Source organism: Ciconia boyciana, chromosome 1 (genome assembly GCF_034638445.1).
Source record: "Ciconia boyciana chromosome 1, ASM3463844v1, whole genome shotgun sequence".
Lineage (NCBI taxonomy): Eukaryota > Metazoa > Chordata > Aves > Ciconiiformes > Ciconiidae > Ciconia > Ciconia boyciana.
This window is the reverse complement of record NC_132934.1, coordinates 204408188-204430053: the sequence shown is the minus strand read 5'-3', so window position 1 is coordinate 204430053 and position 21866 is coordinate 204408188. Positions and strand designations below refer to the sequence as shown.

General features: G+C 34.8%; 1 protein-coding gene across 4 annotated transcripts in view; it reads left to right on the top strand.

Moving 5' to 3' along the window:
- The window catches only part of DYNC2H1 (dynein cytoplasmic 2 heavy chain 1), a 183277-nt gene that overhangs the window by 7180 nt on the left and 154231 nt on the right, over positions 1-21866 (top strand). For 3 of the 4 annotated variants that reach the window (XM_072850637.1, XM_072850636.1, XM_072850635.1), the window contains exons 7-26: positions 226-360; positions 458-571; positions 767-878; positions 1053-1177; positions 2522-2697; positions 4086-4281; positions 5483-5578; positions 7450-7602; positions 7713-7811; positions 9935-10074; positions 10164-10392; positions 11008-11135; positions 12397-12512; positions 13776-13903; positions 18292-18441; positions 19182-19387; positions 20292-20447; positions 20539-20653; positions 21051-21221; positions 21408-21790. In XM_072850637.1, the coding sequence (XP_072706738.1) occupies positions 226-360; positions 458-571; positions 767-878; positions 1053-1177; positions 2522-2697; positions 4086-4281; positions 5483-5578; positions 7450-7602; positions 7713-7811; positions 9935-10074; positions 10164-10392; positions 11008-11135; positions 12397-12512; positions 13776-13903; positions 18292-18441; positions 19182-19387; positions 20292-20447; positions 20539-20653; positions 21051-21221; positions 21408-21790 (3128 nt within the window). Of the gene's footprint in view, positions 1-225; positions 361-457; positions 572-766; positions 879-1052; positions 1178-2521; positions 2698-4085; positions 4282-5482; positions 5579-7449; positions 7603-7712; positions 7840-9934; positions 10075-10163; positions 10393-11007; positions 11136-12396; positions 12513-13775; positions 13904-18291; positions 18442-19181; positions 19388-20291; positions 20448-20538; positions 20654-21050; positions 21222-21407; positions 21791-21866 lie in introns of those variants that run through there. The other variant, XM_072850638.1, reaches the window with a different exon arrangement.

Here is a 21866-nt window from a genome sequence, read left to right as displayed (position 1 = left end):
GACACAGAATTAAACAACGTTGTTTTAAGTTAAAAAAGGGAATTAAAACACTTTTATAGCCCTTTCAGAGTCAGATAGCATTCCATAATCCGTGTTTGTCTGAGCCTTTCAAAAGTTTCTTGTAAGATGGAGAGGGATGGGATGTGCTACTTGTGCTTTTTGCTTCTAAGTGTAAGTTTTATGTAAAAATATGTTGGATATATCTAATATTTTTTTCTGTCATAGGTGCTAACTGTTAGAACACTGCATGAAAAACTTACATTCTTTCTGCCAGCTGGAGAACAAAATGCTTTACATCTTGCCCAAGTGTTTGAACCCTTTGCTGGCCTAAATCCTGTACACTATAATCCTTACACAGAGGTATAATGCTTATTTTTAATTTATTCACATTCTTTCTGTGGCTTTTTATGATGTATATGGATAGTCCTGAACTAACATATGAACTCATTATCTCTAGCCATTATGGAAAGCAGCAGTCTCTCAGTATGAAAGAATTATTGCACCAGCGGAACAAAAAATAGCAAGCAAATTGAAGAAATTTATTTCAGAAATTCAGGACAGTCCTCAGCAGGTATGGGTATTTTTGTAGTCTGAATATTTTCCTAAAGGTAAAGTTACTGAATTCTTAAGTATTCAGTTTAGAGCACGGGAATAAGTACTTAGAGCCAAAGACAGTACTTATGAACAGCACTAATGAGTAGTGTCAGACTATTTTTAATTTTTTTTCAGGAGAAAGAGATAACTTTTTTAAAACTTCTTATTCCAGCTTCTTCAAACATTTCAGAAATATAAGGAACTGATAAAGCATCCAAGTATAAGCAAAGAATTGCTTTTTGAAAGGGAAACATTGCTAGCAAGACTTCAAGATTATGTCAAAGGTAAAAATGTATTTAAAAGTATTTAATTGCATTAGTTTTTTTGCAAATACTGGAATTTTTTATTTACTTTCAGGATTATGTCAGTATCCCTAGTATATTTTTATAACAACAATAATAATTTTAAGCGTGTTCTATTAGGTTTCTGGTCTAACATGAATCTTTTGCTTGTGTCAGACTGTCAGACAGACTTTGAAACTCGATGCCATGGTGTTCCTGGTGATGCTTCTGGACCACTGTCAGGCAAAAACCTTTCTGAAGTTGTCAATAATATTGTATGGGTACGGCAGCTGGAGATGAAGGTAACAGATTCTGTTACTGTTTAGACACAATATTATCATAGAACGTAAAACATGGTATTTGAGATTTCTGTGAGGAATTCCCCACAGAAAAATTGTGGACTTCCCAAGAGTTATATAATCAAGATTCCTTATCAGTGGTGCTGCTTGCTAAGTTGAATTTTATTAACTGACCCAGAAGATAGTCTTTTCGTAATACACTGAACTTCCTGTTTTTATGACTTAATTTTTTTTTGGCAAAAAAAAGGACCAAAATTCTGACAGGAGGCATTTTTGTTAAATTTTACCCTCCAGTTTGCATTTTAAAATTGTATTTACAATTTACAGATAGCCAGATTCTGATATCCTAATTCTCACTTTACTAACGTGTGTAGTGTCCCCTTGAAATCAAAGGGATATCTTGGTAGTACTTTTTTGAGTCAGTGCCTGCTAGGGAATTTACTACAGAGACTGTAGTAAAAGTAAATGTCAAACGATTCTGTGTTATCTTACAACAGAATGAGTTTAAAACGTATTTGACTCTATTTTAACTTACATTATTTTTGTTAGTTTGTATTTACACTTTAGATGGAAACTCTGGAACTGTTTTGGAAAGTATGGACTAGTTAAAAGCAAAATGTTTCCTGTAAACATAAGTGACATTTAAAATAACTATAGGTTTGAATGAAAACAGAAGTTACTTATCCCAGAATAACTATTAGCCCATTTTTTTGGCGTTCATCTCTGATTTGCAGAAAACTCAAGGGCCCATTTCAGCTGAATGTGACAAAGGGTGGAGGTCTTAAAGGTGTTACTTTGTTATGTGTTCTACAGAGGGAAAAGCAGCAGCTCAGGTTTCACAATTATTTCTTCTGCTTGGTCTGCTAAAGACCTAGAGAGCAGTTCAGCTGATGCATGTCAGTTGTGTGTCTACTTTAGGCTGTGCTAAATTTTTTAATTGTTCTCAAATCTCAACTGATTCTATTGACTAGGGTTTTGATTAATTTGTCCACACATAGATGTGAAATCCCATTTGAAATACATTTGAGTATTGGCATGGACCTTGTAGATACAACACAAGACGCATGGGAGATCTGTACCTTTATGGAGAATTAACTAAAGACCAGGTGGGATTCTCTGCGGTATCTTAATAGTGGTAGTCACTTGTGGTGGACAACTTACTCAGACCTGATTTACTGTAATAGGAATTTGAACATCTGTGACACAATTCAGGATTCACTTTTTTTCTCTAATGTGTTTTTGAATCCCACTTGCATGTTTTATAATACTGATTTTTATCGTGGTGATTTTTCTTTTCTAATTGAATACTGGGAAGTTAAGCTTCCTTTCTTTGTGATTGTGTTTAAGGTGGATGATGCTATCAAGCTGGCAGAGGCTCTTCTGTCTGACTTGTCTGGATTTCAAACTTTTCATCAAAGTGCAGATTCTTTTCTGGAAAAGTTAAAAGTATATGAACAAGAACAATTTGATGATTGGTCTAGGAATATCCAGTCAGAATTATCAAATCCCAAGTCAGGACTTTGGTAAATACATTTTTGTTTAAATAATGTTTATGCTGAAAGCTGTAATGTGGTGTAATTCAATAGAACTTGAAAAAGGAAATAAAAAATTTTACAGAACTGAGAATGAGTGGAGAAACAAAATGGAAGAGTTCATTATCATTGCATCATCGTGCCAGGCTTAATTGGTAGGGTGAAGTATACAGTTAATAACTAATCTTGCAGTTTCTAGTAACACCTGGAATGAAAGACATGTTTGGTTTGCTTGTTGTTACTACTTGTTACCCATTGTAATCCATATAGTGATAATGTCTAGAAACCAGGTGAGATTAGGGTATATCTGTGATATACAGATGACACATGTAGAGTAACAAATAAATAGCTATTCACAAGAAATTCTGCAGTCTAAATAGAGCAGATGAAAGAAGGGTAAGAAAATAAATTTAAACTTAATGAATTGTGTTCCCCAAAATAATGAAATTACTTTATGGGATATTAAAATATATTTTAACAATTATTTTTTTTAAATGATTGGCCACATAACTTCTGTTTGCATCTCTGAGTGTTGCAAACTTTATTTGAAAAAAGAGTTTGTCCAGTTTCAGAGGATACAGGAGTTGATACTTACATGTAAACTTTTATTTTATGAAAAACACTCAAATATAACTAACAAGCGGATTCAGCACTCCAATATATAACAGACATCTAATTTATTAGTACCATAAAATTTTATTATTGTGAGATTTTAAATGATGTGAAGAGATTAATTAAAAGGAAAAGAAAAGAGGTAGCTCACTGGAAAGGGGAATGCAATGGATATGGGAACTAGAAAAAGATGAGAAAAAAAATGAAAAAATTAGTAAAGCTGAAGTTTTTATGAAAGAAGCCTAAAAGAATGGTGGTAGAAGCATTACTACGGTGGAGTAAAAAGCTGGAGTAAAATCTAAAGATACGCTGATGCTCTTATTAGCATCTGATTGTGTATACCAAAACATTTCACTGATCCAAGTCCTGGTTCTTGGATTGGTTCCCTCAGAAAATTTATTCCCTTTTGCGGTGCTGAAGGCTGGGGCCTGTAAAGTGCCTGCTTGAGGGAGTATGATGGGTCCATTGGTTTTGAGAAATACTGTCTAGCTGTGAGTTACATGTTAACTATTGTGACAAGCCAGAAAAACTTTGTGAGCAAAACCAATAGGCATTGTTCATTTTTTCTTGTCTTCACTGGCTTTGAATTAAGAGAAAGGTTACTAGAATAAGTTCTGAGTAAATAGAAATGTTAATAAATGTAGAAAAATGTAATAGAATGACATCAAGCTTTTTAGAATTGTTTATTATATTATTATAAAATGCACCTAAGAAAGGATCAATATGAAATTATAGTCAATAATATGTTTAATTTGATTTTGGTTTAGCATCCAAGCTAATAGTCCTGTAATGGAGTTGGATCGCGTTTTTGGAACATTAAACATACTTTATTCAGATCGTTTGGTGACTCTCCTGAGAGAAGTACGTCAGCTATCAGCACTTGGTTTTGCTATACCAGCTAGAATACAGCATGTTGCAAACACTGCACAAAAGTTCTGTAAACAGGCGGTCATCCTCAAACAGGTATAAGATTAAATGTCGTAATAACTTCCTGTTCTGACTTCCCAGCTTTAGTAGTAGAACATTTCTAGACTTACCTTTTCTCACTGTGTGGTTAAGCTTTTCACTGTGTTTGTCTGTATGAAAGTGACTTGTTTCTTGAACAAATTAACAGTCCTTAAAAGAGAACAAAAATAAAGAGATGCTTTACAATTTTGGAATGCGTCTTCTTTTGAAACCAAATGAATTATAGTATTAAAGCCATGTGAAGTTACTGTATGAATATACAAAAATAAGACAAGTAATTCATTGATCTCCTGGTTTTAGTGTCAGTTTCTGATTATTGTAACGGAAGGAAAATGTCATAATATGGACCAGCTTGTCCTCACCATTGCTAGTTTTCAACTGAAAATATATTAATAAGTATTTTAATGGAAATGTGTGTTTGTTTTTGGGGGGGTTATTTTTTGATTGGACTCAATGCTACATAAGTTTTCATTTGGTTTATATTTCAGTTGAAAGACCATGTCAAGTTTTCTTCTGTTACTATAAGATGCAAGAATAAATATGTATATATTGGTAAAAATTCTTATGTAGATACATAGGCTCAATTCCATTTCACATGAGGTGTCATTGGCATCTGAGATACCTGCACAGCTAAGGCAGAGATGACACGAGACCTACAAGATACCCATGCATCTGGATCATTGTCAGGTGCCCAAGTGGAAACCTTCGTCATCTCAAAAGGCACTAGATGTCTATGTGTGGACAACTAAACCAAGTTGTAGGGTATACCTCTTACTCGAGCTGCCAATCTGGAAGTAAATAGCTCTTCTTTGGGTTTTGTGTCATATCCTGGTGGATGTCATGGATGCTTGAAAGCCTCTGAAATGGCACTAGATGCCTACATTTACGTACAATAGTGGAACTGTTCCACTTATAATAAATCAGAGACTGAACCTATTTCACTTAAGGTGAAGTATAATCGCCTTAGACATGTGTCAGTAGCAGTCTTTTTTGCTGTTAGAATTCATCACTAGAAGAAGATAGGATCACATTAGCATTGTATAGTACTTTATTTTTGTAAACATTTTACTAGTATAGTTAATTCTCATTTCTTAATGGTGTTGATTGGGCAATACTTTCAGAAATATCCTGCATTACATTTATTGGCATATAAATATTTTTATCTGTTCTTGTAAATTTAATCTCTCCATTTTTACAGGTGGCGCATTTTTATAATTCTATTGATCAACAAATGATTGAGAGTCAGAAGCCAATGATGTTACAGTCTGCTTTAGCATTTGAACAGATAATTAAGGTGAAAGAATTCCTCTCTCTTTGTATTTTTAAATTCAATGGTATCTGTGCATATTCTGTGCTGCTTTTTCTGTGTTTATTGCTGGACTTTTTCACTGCAGCCTTCCCATACAAGCAACACCGTCTGTTTAATTGCATTTATTGAAATCAATGGGCCTTTTTTTTTTGATATTGTTATTTAAACAACTGCTTACTCCTTTTTACTTTGGATATTAGTGTAATATGCTCTCTCAGGAACTATTTTTAGTGTTTCAATTTATGCATGAACCACAATGTGGTCAATTCCTTAATAGTTGGGAATGTAACTCCTGTTTTAACAGTTCCCATATTTAGAACTAAATTCTAATTTCCCATATTTAGAACTAGTTTAACAGTTCTAAATAACATTATTTTGGTCTATTTTAGTAAAAATGGCATATACTTTATTCTGGAGATAAATTAGTATTAAGGAATGGTTTTGCTGTTTTGACTGTTATTAAATTTCTGTGGATTTTGTAATTCTCTTGAATCTTTCTAATTCATGTTTTGGGCAGGTTGAAAGTGGATAGTTTCTGTTTTAGATTTAGAACAAAGAATCTGTGGATCTACCTGATTACTGACTTATGCATGCAGTTTGTTACAGTGGGTTGGTGTTCAGACATAATATAGTTGCTCTGAGAAGAGGGGTTTTTTTATAATTGCTATGAAGTTCACTATACTTAAAGAAGTTTTAGATTCTTTTAAGGAATTTGGAGCAATTTACTTATTTATTTTCATTTTTCTGCTTCAAAGGGACAATATGAACTTAAAAATTGCACTTCAGTCTACAGTTTTTTAACACCATATCTCTATTTTATGTCTGGAGAAACATGTATATCATGAATTTCAGTTTACTAGTTTTGATCGGTTTGAAGCATTCCACTCTCTTCCAACAATCTTACAATGTGAGAATGGCTGGAGAATTATAACACGCCCATAAACTCTGTATTGGGCAAGAGAATAATGCCTCCAGAGCAAGCATTACAGAAATGATTGGAAACTTACTCCTGAGAACCAATTTGCAAGACAGAGTATAAGAATGGGACTGAAAGTAGAAGGGATGTTGGGGCTGGGATTAGTTCATACAAAATGGTGGAGAGTCCAGACCAAACTGTAGGTTCAAAAGTGTCCTGGAAAAAGTTCCCAAACTGTCTCTTAAATTTTCCTTGGGCTGGCTGCAGATTATGTCACAGATTCCTTTAGTGTGCAGACCCTAAGACAGTGATGGGGCAGAAGTGTTCAAAGGTACAACGTAGTCTCCTACTTGACGTGATTTCTGCCCTACATCTTTTAGCAATAGGTCCAGTTGTGGAACTTCAGATGCTTTTTCTTCTGATTTTCTACTGTAAACTTAGAAAAATGCATAAAACCCCCAGAATCTTCATAAAAAGCCCAGAGAAATGGAACTCCCCAAAGCTGCTTATGAGCCTGTGGAATTTTACAGTGTAATTTAAATAATTTATTTCGTGATAATCAGGTGAAGTTGGATAGCAATTATTAGTGTGACATTTTGGTTTTTGGTCTGTGCAGAACAAAGAGGAAGGGAGGAGTTTAAGGAGTCCTCTCAGCTTAAGATGTCTGCTTATGTATGTGGGGCAGGAGTCCCAGTGGATTTATTTCAAGGTCTGTTAAGAGTCTGGCATTAATCCTTCCCCAGTGCGTTGATGTAGCTATAATGATATGCCCACATGTCTGTGATTTGCCAGATTATTATGTCTCTAGTGCAGTAGTGAGAGGGAGGTCCTCTGTTTTTTTCTAGGAGTAAAACCATCTTTCTCATATTATCACTTCCTGTGTGCTAGCTGGTAGACTATATTTGTCATTAAACCTTACAAAAGTTGTACGTTTTTCAAGCATTCAAAATCTGGTCCTGGAGGAAAAGCTCAAATAACATGGGATAATCCTAGAGAATTGGAAGCTTATATCCAAAAACTCCAAGCTGCTGCTGAACGGCTTTCCACTGAAAATAGAAAACTAAGAAAGTGGCACATGAACTTCATTGAAAAGGTATATTTTCCAGGTGAAATTGAAATCACATCTTTTATAGCTTACTTTACCCTTTCTTTCATTTATGTGGTGATGAATATGTTTATTATCCTTTAAAATTCTTTTAACAGGTTATATCTCTCATGAATATTGATCTACTTCGGCAGCAGCAGCGCTGGAAAGATGGACTCCAGGAGCTCAGAACTGTTTTTACCAGCCTTGAGTCACAGGCAGGGTTTCACTATCATATTGCAAACTGTGAATATTTGACTTTTTAACAGTAATCAAGATTTAAGACTCAAACATAGCATGATTGAATTAATTTTGATTAAGGTATTATTAGCTAGCTCAGGAAAACTGCCTGAGTACTACTTAGTTGATGCCAGATGTGATGTAAAATCTCACATGAGGAGGATAAGGATAATCTTTTTTATGTCATACTGGTAATGGGAGAAGAAGAACAATTGCTCAAATGACAGGGGTTAGATGAAAAAATGGGAAAACCTTAGGTCATGTAGATAAGTTGTGTCTGAGCCATTAATGCAAGGTAAAATAAAGAAATTGGTACACGTATGAGTGACCCTCAAGCAGAATAGTACAAATGTATAAAATTTAGAATTAAAATGCATTTCTGCCTGAAATAATGAAAAAGCTACATTTTTATTTGTTCGCTTATCAACTGTCAACTTTTAGAATAGAATCATAGAATCATTTAGGTTGGAAAAGACCCTTAAGACCATCGAGTAAGATGATTAAGATTTTGATAAATAATATCATCTTATCAAAGTAACTGGATGATGTTACTATCACCTAAGCTATTTTGAGGTATCATTTAAGTCAGTTTAATTTTTCCTGTAGCCTTCAGCAATAACGGGTCTATATTCTTAGATGGATGCGGTGTTCTTAGCCTTTTAATGCAAACCCAGATTCTTTTAGTTGGTATTTGCCAGTCAAATAAATGCAGTATTTTAACTGTGTTTTTCTTATAATTTTTTCCATCTTCTCAAGGTAATAGAAATAATAAATAAGTGCATTGATTCAGCTTTTGGTTTGTAATTTCTTTTGAAATTTATTTTGCAAATTTTTATCTTGAAGTCAGTATATTTTTCTTAAAATTAATAGTTTATATTTGCTTTAAGATCTGTTGGAAGATTGTTTTGGTATTACAGAATATTTTATATGGTAAATTAACTAAGCTGTATTCAGTCAGGTTTTTTTATCCTTGACTAGAAGTGATAAAACTTAACCAAGTATATCCTGTTTTCACTGTCCAAAATTGCAATATGGTATAGTTTTACTGCTGTTGTCATCAAGATTTTACATATTTCTTTAAAACTCCTATTTAGAATTGTTTTAAGGCTTAATTGAGACAATTTCAGATTTTCTTAATCTCTGGAATCTTTCTGTTGGAAGAGTTCCTCTGGGCAGCCTTGAATGCTAGGGCAGACCTTAACTGTGTAGCTTCCTTCAGCAACCTTGAACTGCCTCCAAAGCCCTGGCTGAAAATCTCTATCCAATTAAATAAGAAGAGAACCTATTAAGCTGAAAGAAGTTTCTAATTTCTTCTTTAACTTATATTGCCCTTTTGAAAATCCTTGGATGGCTTACAAATGACCATTTACAGACTTCAGCGTATGTTATGGCTTTACACATTCTTACAGTGCAATGTAGCAGATTCTAATGAAAATCTGAATTATTTAAGATAAAATCTTGTATCTACTTATTGGTTAATGTTGATCTGTGGAAACACACAGGAATTTTCTGAAATACAGTTTAAAAGGTAGCTTACATTTTATGGGAAAATAAAAGGTGTGATAGAGGTTTACGTCTCTCATTCAACCAGCTCTGTATCTTATTTCTAGAAGACTCCTGTGCATTTTGGAGTAACCTTGAAGAATCTCATAGTAAACCAATGGGAGGTGAACCTCAGTGAAGTTGTTATGCTGAACTGCCATACAGACTGGTTTTATTTGGATATTTTTTTTATTCCTATATTCATTTGAAATAAATGTAATAGCCCCAGATGATCTTAATACTCAAATTGGTCATAGAATCATAGAATATCTTGAGTTGGAAGGGACCCATAAGGATCATCAAGTCCAACTCCCTGCTCCTCGCAGGACTACCTAAAACTAAACCATGTATGACTTAAGAGCATTGTCCAGATGCTCCTTGAGCTCTGACAGGCTTGGTGCCGTGAGCACTTCCCTGGGGAGCCTGTTCCAGTGGTGTGATACTTCTTTGAATTTTACTAAGATCCTGGTCTTCAGAGATTGTACTGTGCTCAGTATCAGATTATAATTATGGTTTGAGGAATAAAATAAAACTAAAAATAAACATTGTTAAATTTTAGGGTTTCAAATCATGTGATATGAAAGCTTGGAGACAGCACTGGAATCATCAACTTTACAAAGCTCTGGAGCATCAGTATCAGATGGGCTTAGAAGCACTCAATGAGAATTTACCAGAAATAAATATTGATCTAACATTCAAGTAAGAATTTTTTTTTTCCTATTAAAAAAGTATTCTGGCTCGGATTACATTCAAATATTAGTTTTTGTATGATTTGTTTCACTTTTTAGGCAAGGCCGGTTGCAATTCAGACCTCCTTTTGAAGAAGTACGAGCTAGATATTACAGAGAAATGAAAAGATTCATCTCCATTCCAAATCAGTTTAGGGGAGTAAGTGAAGTAGAAGAAGAGTCTATATTCACTCTTATGACCGAAAGAAATGCAAATGGATTTCTGACCGCTTTCAGTAAAGCAGAAGACTTGTTTAGAAGGCTGACAGAAGTTACTAATCAGTTCAAGGTATTTGCAATGTTTGACTGACTCATACTTTTTTTTTTTTTTTATTTGTATCATTTTAAGCTTCAGACATTCTAGAAGTAACTGAGCAATGACATTTGCACATTATTGTCCTTAGACATTCTAGAAGTAACTGAGCAAGGACATTTGCACATTATTGTCCTTAGACATTCTAGAAGTAACTGAGCAAGGACATTTGCACATTATTGTCCTTAGACATTCTAGAAGTAACTGAGAAATGGCATTTGTGCATTATTGTCCTTTTCTGCAAGGCATATAAGCAAAAGCTTAGTAAGTCCATCCATGTTAAGCCAACCACTTAAGGACATACCTAGCTTAAAGCATATGTACATTTCCCATTGAAACCTCAGTATTATACCTGTCTTTTTACTCTTGTTCAAAATCTGTTTTGATTATCCTTAAATGTGTGAATATGTCAAACCATTTTGTACCTCCTAATTTTTGCACTAAGAGAATCTGTAGGTAATTGAAGGAGCGCAAAGGTTGAAGAGAATGTAGCTTCAAAACATTATTAATGTATTTTATTGTTATTGAGAAACAGAGTTTTTTAATCTGGAAAATATTTATTTTCCATGAAATAAAAAAAATGTTTAAAAGGAATGGATCGTAATTGGCCAAGTAGATATGGAAACTCTGGTGAAGACACATCTTTCTAGCAAACAGGACTGGGAAAAAAACTTCAAAGCATTAAAAGTGAGAGGGAAAGAAGCAGAACGTCTTCCAAGGTATAGTGTAACTCTATTCTTCTGTTTGAATAATGTATTCTATCAGATACTTTAAAGGTAATAGTAAAATAGAAAAATTATTTTTACATGGAGATATAGATAGAATTTCAAGTGTTTTTAAAATATTGATGTACTTTTTAAACATTTAGATTTTTGTTTTTCAGTTTTATTTTTAGACACTTACTCCCTTTTATCTGCACAGCCTTCTCTGAAAACTTTTAATGTCTTCCTTTGATACGATGGGAAACCCCCTCAAAATTCAGGGCTGATTCTGAAATACTACAAAACACGGTGATATTTTAACAATCCTTTTAGCCAAGTCCTGTACATGTGGAGTGTATGTGGCAGTTGGGAACAGACTTAGTAAATATTTATACATTAAATAATTGATGTATTTAAACACTTGATTACCTCCTATAACTTATAGTTTAAGATATGCTAGTGCAGGCTTTTATTCTTACATATACTCACATGGAATTTAGTGTATTGCGTGGTTAGAGTTCTGAAATGAAATTGGTGGGAATCATATTCTGAACAAGTAAAAAGAGGTGACGTTTCATGCAGGAGAATGGACTGGTGGAACTTGTTGGCTAAGTGATATTCTGAGTAGTAAAGATTTTCATGAGTTCAAGGACAGACTGGTGAATGGAAGAGAAATTGGCTTATGTGTCTTATAGCCAGAAACGACATGTGGCTGTGAAGTGCCATGACTTGAAAATAATTGGTGTTGAGGGAGGATACTCAGGAAAGTATCAAATAAGGTAGCCCTTTTCTTAGTGTTCTCTAGGCATCTACTTCTAGTCACTGTGAGATAATAAATGTGGAGCCTTGATATGACTCACTATGGCTTTTCATATGTTCTTAGGACTATTGAAGCCTGGTTTAGTACATTCTCATGGAAATTAGAGATTTAAAGACATGACTGTACAAATAATGAAAACATTTTTATTTTAGAGTATAGAAATAGTCCTTTTGAATTTAGTGACATTGGTTATATAAAATCAAGTAATTTTGTAACTATTTGGAGGAGCAGAGCATTAGACCTTAGTCTGCATATATATGCCTAATGATTATAAATATTTCAATAATATGAGTAATTTTCCCAAGAAGCTATGACTTTGATTTTGTAGAATAATGAGGGAAATTTTTTCTTATTAGACTACAAAATCAGGGTAAACTATAGACGTGCATAGATCTTAGAGATATTGACACATAAGTATACTACTGAATATTTGCTATTTTTTAATCTTTTGTCTTGAAGCACCATCAGGATAGATTGTTTAACTGTTAATTGCAACCCTGTGAAAACTGTAATTGATGATTTCATCCAGAAGTTGTATGATGTTCTTGTAATTTCTTTGAGAAAATCTATTCAAGGTAAATAACTTTAATGAATAATTTTTTTTTTGTTTCTGTTGTACGTGTGGACATTTGTGTTAATGTAAATACTAGTTTTATTTAAGAAATATTTTACTCTCGGGCACAGTGAGCTGCAGAAATCACAATGCAGAGAAAGTAATCTGTTACTAATTTTTCACTACAGGCCTAACCTAAGACCCCTTGATGTCCATGTGCATCTTTCGTATTAACTTGTCTTGGCCACATCTGTTCCAGATGTAAAAGAATACATATGAACGTGATTTTGCTTTTTTCTTTTGTCTGGAGGAAAACTTCTTTGACATTTGAGGGAGGAAAATTTCTTAGACGTTTGAGGGTAATTGAAGGAGGCATCATGAAATGTTGTAACTAAAACATATTATTAGATTTTTCTTTCACAAATTGAAATACTTCATCAGGAGTCTTAAATAATCTAGATTTATTCCATAGAGTTACTTGTCACTTAGATTGTCAAAATGCAGAGTGTTAAAGAGTGCAAAATATTTCCCTATTTTTGTGTGGTCTATCTATATCTGACACAGGTAGAAAAAATAGAATAAGGTGTAGATGGTGAGAAATACCATTGCTTTGTGCTTTAAGTATAACAATCAGCACAGGAAACACAGAACAGAGATTGTGCAGAAAGTGAATCATTTCCATAACCTGAAAGGTGAATTGTTTCCTGGAAGAGGTATTATTTCCTGGAATTGTACAGCTCCTTTCTTAGTACCAAAAAGATCTACCTTGGTAGGAAAATACATTATAGCTTAATCAGGCTTTTGTTTGTGAATCTTTTCAATATTTAAATCAAGGTCACTTTAGTTAGTTAGTTTCTTTAAATCAAGGTCGCTTTAGTTAGTTTCTTTAAAACAAACAAACAAACAAAAAAACCCAAACCCCCAAAACAATTTTAACATCTGTTTTTCTCAATTTACCCAAAAAAGACCTGTACAGATTTTGAAAGTGTATAAATAAATGCCTTAGGTTTTTATGTTTAATTCTCAGAAGGGACTCTCATACTTATGGTCTAAATCATATGCTGAATGCAGTGGATTACGTTTAAAAAACTGTGTAAACACAAACATGCAATTTTTATTGAAGCAGCATATAAGATTGGGGTCTGCAATTTTTTAAGCAAATAGTTTCTGTACATTATCATATCTTATGACAATGTTGTATCACAGTACATTTGTCTGACTTGCATATTTGTTACTACAGGTATTTTCTCCATGATAACTTTGTTTTCCACTTTTCTTTATATAGCTCACCTATATGATGTTTCTTCTTTTCTCACTGATGCCATGGAAACATTAGTGGTTAGGCCCCAGACTGTAGACGAAATAGCAGAAGACAATTTAAAATATTTAAACCTACATGAACGAAAAGAAGGGGTAAGATACTATTTTATCATATCCAGAACAACTATCGAAAAATGTAATTGCTTTCTAGTATGGAAACTTCTATTTAATACAACTAGTTTAGACCATGTGGTGGTCCATATAGCACAGTATTTTGCCTCCAGCAGTAAAATAAAGGGGCTGCCTAGGGAAAAATATAAAATCGAGGTAGCATATTTCATGCTTTCCCAAACTTCTAGCCTCCAACCAGAACCTTTTTGAGTTTTTTGTGGTTTCTGAGTATATAGTAACACTCGGTGGATTTCTCTTCCACAACCTTACCTCGTCTCCTCTTGAAAACAAATACACCTTTCAGATCCAAAATATCTTCTGGTAAAGTGTAGGTCGATTGCCTATTAAATGAAGGACCCCTCCTTTTTTTCTTTTTTTTCCACCTGCCCTCTGTTAACTTCATACCATTTAAGTCTTACACTGGAAGAGATATGGAGTAATCAGTCCCTATTCTTCCTCTTCATGACACATGATTGTGGTGTTGTTTGTTGTGTCCTGTATCAGCCATCTCTTTTCTAGATTGAAGAGTTTTAGTTTACCTAATCTTTTCTTATACATAAGCCCACCCATAACTTTGATCATTCTTGTTGCCCTTTGGTAAGTGTTTTCTAGTTTTGCAATAACCTTTTTCTGCAGGACCAACAGAATTTTGAACAGTTTTTAAGACACAAACCGTGGAGTTGTATGATGAAATAACGATATTATGTCTTTTATTCTCTTTTTTATCTTTGTAACTCCTAAAATTTGATTTACTTCCTACTGCTTGGATTAACCTGGTGTTTTTTTAAAAACTGGCTGTCATGACCCAAGATATCAATCCTGAACTGCAGTCGTTAGCTCAGAACTCAACTTGTACATGTGAAATTTACTTTTTCACATATATGTCACTTCATGGCTATCTACTTGACTTTTGTTTGTCACCGGTATCATCAGTCACTATTTCTTAGAATCATAGAATCATAGAATGGTTTAGGGTGGAAGGGACCTTTAAAGGTCCAACCCCCCTGCAATGAGCAGGGACATCTTCAACTAGATCAGGTTGCTCAGAGCCCCATCCAGCCTGACCTTGAATGTTTCCAGGGATGAGGCATCTACCACCTCTCTGGGCAACCTGTTCCAGTGTTTCACCACCCTCATTGTAAAAAATTTCTTCCTTATATCTAGTCTGAATCGACCCTCTTTTAGTTTAAAACCATTACCTTTTGTCCTATTGCTACAGGCCCTATTAAAAAGTCTGTCCCCATCTTTCTTATAAGCCCTTTTTAAATATTGAAAGGCTGCAATAAGGTCTCCCCAGAGCCTTCTCCTCTCCAGGTTGAACAACCCCAACTCTCTCAGCCTATTCTCATAGGAGAGGTGTTCCAACCCTCTGATCATTTTTGTGGCTCTCCTCTGGACCTGCTCCAACAGGTCCATGTCTTTCTTGTATCAGGGACCCCAGAACTGGATGCAGTACTCCAGGTGGGGTCTCATGAGAGTGGAGTAGAGGGGCAGAATCACCTCCCTCGACCTGCTGGCCACACTTCTTTGGATGCAGCCCAGGATACAGTTGGCTTTCTGGGCTGTGAGCACATACTGCTGGCTCATATCCAGCTTTTCATCCACCATTACCCCCAAGTCCTTCTCTGCAGGGCTGCTCTCCATCACATCATCCCCCAGCCTGTATTGAAACCGAGGATTGCCCTGACCCAGGTGCAGGACCTTGCACTTGGCCTTGTTGAACCTCATGAGGTTCACATGGGCCCACTTCTTGAGCTTGTCCAAGTCCCTCTGGATGGCATCCCATCCCTTAGGCATGTCAACCACGCCACTCAGCTTGGTGTAGTCTGCAAATTTGCAGAGGGTGCACTTGATCCCACTGTCTAGATTTGTTGATGAAGATATTAAACAGTACTTCTGAGTTCATTCTGCAGTTCTTTGCAGGTGGCCTATTTTAATGTCTGGAATAATATAGTATCATCAGTAAACTTTATAATCTCACAGATTAGTCTCCTTTTCCAACTCTTTTATAAACAACTTGAGCAGTCCAGCACAGGTACCTACAGAACTCCATAGGTGATGTTTTTCTATTGCAGGAACTAGCCATTTACTCCTGTCTCTGTTTTCTTTCACCCAATTAATTATATCTGCAAGGACCTTTGTTCTTATGTCAAGGCTACCAGGTTTCCTTAAATGCCTTTGGTGAGGGGTTGTGCTAAAAGCTTTTTGGAAACCCAACTGCAATATATAATTTTAATCTCCTTCATCCATACCCTTGCTGATGCTTTTAAAGAGTTCTGGTTCTACAAAATCATGGAATTCTACAGAAGCCATATTAACTCTTCCCAGCTGAACAATATTTATCCACAATAGGATTCAGTTCTAAATCAATGCGTCTGAGTTTAGGTGTAAATGTGCAGGTGTCTGCAGTGTGTGTGCTGTTTATATACTCGGTGGAAGTCTGGTTCAGTTGCTGACAAGTACAGTTCTAGGATTATTGAGATGCATGTCCAACATCCACACAAGACTGGCAGACATGACGGAGGAGTTCTGGGAGACCTCTACCATTCTGTAATTGCAACTGGAGGCCAGTTGAATGCCCTAAGGCATCTCAAATGGCCCTAGACATGTATTTGTGAGAAACTGAATCAAGTCCCTAGTGAATGTAGTCAGTTGTAGCCTAGAGCAGTCCATTTCACCCTGAAGTAGACACCTCATGGCTGATCCTCTTGAATTGATTTCTTACTTCCATTAAGAGCTCAAGGCAATTGCTTGTATGTAGGTGTCTACTGTTTTGGGGATGTCCTGGCATATCTGAGAGCTCCATACAAGGCTGGCAGATATGACACAGGACATATGGAAGACCCATAACTTTGGGGGAAGTGGATGTAAGGCAGATGGGATAGAGTAGGGGATCTCAAGTAATGCTGGACACTGTCATTAAATGAATCGAGACCGTGGTTTCGATGATCATCTTTGACGATAATGGAGTTTCAGATGCCTACTTAACCAAGCCCATGTACAGACATCTAATTTTAGCTTAATCTTTATCTTGGTTACAGTTTGACTGTTTGGCTGCTAACTCGGTGAGGACTCTGTTAGGTTGTGTATAAGTATTTACATTTTGTAGCAACTCTCTGGGAGAATTGTTGGATGTTGAAGACAATTAATTCTCTATAATTTACAAAACAGTATTGATCCTTAGCATTAGTGCTGTTGTCGCCTCTTGTTTTTTAAAGGAAAACAAACATAACAAGATATTTTGGTAAATGTGTAAAACTGTGTGTGTTTATTTCAGTTTCTTCTGACTTTTATACTTTAAAAGAGGTTTTTTGTGGTTTTTTTTTTTTTAAATTTGATTGGATCTCAATATGTGGGGGAAACCTGGATATTTTTTTTTTTCTATTATCAGGTGAAAAAAAATTTGTGCTCTTTTATATGAATATAACGTCTGTTTATTTGAAGTGTCCTTATTCCTGCTTTTTGTTATTCCACATTGTTGTGGTTTAACCCCGGTAGGCAGCTAAGCACCATACAGCCACTCACTCGCTTCCTAACTCACTCGCACAGCCTCCCCCACCGCTCCTGGGACAGGAGAAGAGGAAAGCAAGAGTAAAAGCGAGAAACCTCATGGTTCGAGATCAAAATAGTTCAATAAGTGAAGGAAAAGTGGAAGAATAAATAAATAAATAAATAAAACAAAACAAAACAAGTGGGCAATTGCTTACCACCTTCTGTGGACAGACCAATGCCCAGCCAGTTCCTGCGCAAAAGATGTTTAACCTAGCTAAATGCCACTCCACCCCGTTTTATTGCCAAGCATGACATTGTATGGCATGGAATATCTCTGCCTGGCTGTGTCCCCTCCCAACCACTTGTGCACTGGGGATGCAGAATGAGAAACAGAAGGCCATGATGGTGCGCAAATACTTTTTAGCAGTAAGTGAAACATTAGTGTGTTGTCAGCATTGTTTTGGTCACAAATCTAAAACATAGCACTATATGAGTTGCTATGGAGAAGATGAACTCCATCCCAGCCAGACCCAGCACACATACATACATATTTACTGAAGTCTGTTGCTTTTCTGCTGTTCTCGAATCTGGTTGAATGGATCTCTGCAATATATAGAGGCATTTTTCTGTTTCATAGTAAGCATTCACTTCTGTGTATCGTGGTAGGATCAAGATTTAGAATTTCTCTAAATACCTCAGATACTATTATTTCCAATGTTTTAATGTTATTCTATAAACAGTATTAAAAAACCAGCTATATATAGACATATAATCTGTGCATACACCATTGATGATTCTTATGTATTTGCTTATAGTTTGGACAAACAAGATTTGCTGAATTTTTACATACACACATTTTTTTATCTGTTTGAATTTAGATTTTTCTCCTGTTTCAAGAGGCTGAAGATAAAAACAAACTTTTGCGAACTGTGGCTGGTGCAGGTTTGGACACTATCAGTAACCTAAGAGCTACATGGGATAAATTTGAATTAATGATGGAAAGCCATCAGCTTATGATTACTGAACAGGTAACAATGAAAGATTAATATTTTACCTAAAAATCTTGAAATTATTTTGAATAAGTCTGGGGAAATACTTTTTCTTAGATTAAATCCATAAACGTTCTCAGTTTAGTGTTAACACCAACATTACTGAATTGAGGGAGAGCCTTTAAAGGAAGAATACTTGAACTGTTTAAACAATAATTAGGTGAAACTTCTGTTGAACTGATGCTGAAACAAATGTTACATTGTTGTACTTCTGTCTCAAAGAACTTTCTGGAGACAGAGATGGCTTAATGATGGCAATGGTTAGCTGAGGAAAATGGGATAACAATTAAAAGATAGCATTTTTATTACTTTATCATGTTTTTAGTACCGATGCTTGTTATTTTTTTTCCACACAACTTTGCTACCCTATGTGCAGTCCTGTAATTTTAGTCCATAGGCAAATTGCTGAAATTATTTGAAGTACTACTGAAGATATAAGCAAGCCATACAAATATAGCAATTTTTCTATGTGGTATAAGATGCAGGCTAAATAGGTAGCATAGGTCAAATAAATAGGTCTCAAATACCATCATAAAAAAATAAATGCTCCCTTTTTAAAAAAAACCAGAAGAATAAAGATGAACTATTTCTTAGGGGATACAAGAAGTTTTTTGATTTTCATCAAGTTGTAGTTATCAAGTTTTGAAGTTATTTTGATTTTGATCGTAGTTGTAGTTATGAACCATTGAAGGAATTTCATTTTAACTCTTGCTTTACAGATTGAAATGATGAAAGGAAATGTGATTTCACGTATTAATATGTATCTTCAAGACCTGGAAAAGTTTAAAGCTCGTTGGGATCAGCTAAAGCCAAGTGATGATGTCATTGAAACAGGTGGTCAGGATGTGCTTGAGACAAGTGCTCAGATCATAAAGGAAAAAAAGAAAGAATTTGATGAACTTGAAACAGTGAAAGAAAAACTCATGTATGTTTATTTCCCTGTATACATTACTCATTAATGTATGGATCTTTTGCAGAAATAGTATCTCAGAAAATGTTAACTAAATTTTATCACAACAAATAATATAAGGAATTTCATTTTATTTATATTACATGTTTCTCTTTAGTTTTTCAGGGTCCTTTTTGTTCATTTTACATAACATGAATTTCTCGAGCTGAGTTTTTCTTGATTTTTTTTGGAATGAAAAATCCAAGAAATCTCTTAGGCTTTCAAGTAAGGGAACCTGTACACTAAAGGCTTGATTCTGACTTCTGAAGTTTGCACTAAGAGAAGGTTAGGGGTGTTGGTCCAAGAGGGGGAGTTATTGCTTCAGTCCTCTTGTAACTTAAGTGGGCACGAGCTCACCTCTCCTATTTCTTGAGTAAGTGTCCTATCTGATAGACTGTTGTGCAAAAGGAAAGGATTTTTCCATTGGGTGCCTACTTTTATTAAGCTTATTATTGCAAAACTTGAGTGGACAAAGTTTTCTATTTAAATTCTTAGCTTGGCCCTTAAATATTATAGTAAATAAAATTAGCATATTCTTTCTATCTAACAGGAAGAAACAATCAACTAAATTTTTTTTTTTTCCAAGCTTTATTTTTGGGGGCACAAAATAATTAACTTTTCTCATAAATGAGAAAGGAATGAAAGTTTATGGAAAATAATTGTGAATATGGGAGAAGGTCACTGTGTAGGAGAGTTATCCCTGGTATTCCTTTATTATTTTTATTTGAGAAGAAGAAATTGCAGTTGGCAGCAATGTTCTTCAATGAATCCAATGGCTTTTCTTAAAAAAAATGTAATTATTTCCATATGATACCATCTCTTAAACCATAAATGTGTAATGGAATAGTGTAATGTATGATACAATGATCTTTTTATTCAGCGAAGAATGCCATCATTTTAAATTGGAAGAGCCTGACTTCTCATTGTCAAAAGTTGTATGTCAAGATATTAAGAGTTGTGCAGAAGTCTGGGCATTGTATGAAGAGTTTTATCAAGGTTTTCAGGAAAAAGCCAAAGAAGACTGGATTACTTTTAGGTATGATTTTGTTACTTTATATTTCATGGATGTACGTGTGTGGTTATAGTACTGTGTTGTTACCACCTTTTTATATTTGATTTTCACGCAGGAGTAAAACATACCTGTTTGAAGAGTTCTTGTTTAACTGGCATGACAAAATGAGGAAGATGGAAGAACATACTGTAATGACAGTAAAATTGCAAAAAGAAGTGGACAAATATAAAGTAAGTTGCTAATTACAAAAAGGGGTATAAAAAATGTTTTGATATTACTGGGTAATATACTTCATTCTGTAGCTCATTTTTCAGTTCTTATAACACAATCAGTTACAATTTAACAAAATATCTTGTGATACTCTTTTTGAACGTTTCACTTACTTTTGAGAACCTTTTAGTTCCTTACAGTGAACAGGAGGGTCATTACAGTTCACATAGACGCACATTTAGCAATGAGTTTTCCTCAGAGTTATACACCTAAACTTTAAATCCAGGAATTGAAAAAAATGTACTTCAGTTTAAGAATATGAATTTTTGTTTTGTTTGTATAGCATGTCACTCTGTAATTGAACAGATACAATTTTCATAAAGACTAGATAGATTCACATATGCGTTTTTCCTATAGAGGATAATTCCACTCCTAAAATATATAAGAGGAGAACATCTTTCTCCAGACCATTGGCTGGACCTCTTTCGTCTTCTGAGTCTTCCCCGAGGCACTACACTTGAGGGTTTGTTATTTGGAGATCTGCTAAAAGTGACAGATACCATTATAGAAAAAGCAACAGAACTTAAGGTATGAATAGTTTCAAATAAAAGTACTATATTTTATTTTATGGCTTATTTTATGTAGTATATCTTGTTCTGTATGTATATTTATATTTTTATTACTATAGAAATAGAATTTATGTTATATTTTTGAATCAAAAGCTTATTGCAAGCTCTGTAGTTTCAAATGAAATCTATTTACGCTTTTAAAAAGGATTTGAATTGTCGGGCCCAAGGTGAAGTCACAATCAGAGAAGCATTACGTGAACTTGAACTCTGGGGAGTTGGAGCTGTCTTTACATTAACAGATTATGAAGATAGCCAAGACAAGACTATCAGGCTTATTAAAGACTGGAAGGACATAGTCAACCAAGTTGGAGATCATCGCTGTCTTCTACAGTCCCTCAAGGACTCTCCATATTACAAAGGTTTTGAAGATAAAGTGTCCATCTGGGAAAAAAAGCTGGCTGAGTTGGATGAGTGTCTGCAGAATTTAAACCAAATTCAAAGGAAATGGGTCTATTTGGAACCAATATTTGGTCGTGGAGCTCTGCCCAAAGAACAGGCTCGTTTTAACAGAGTTGATGAAGACTTTAGGTTAGTATTATGGAATGTGACTTATTTTTTGTAGTATCTTTGATGTGTAGGCTAGAACATTCTTCATGGTGAAAAT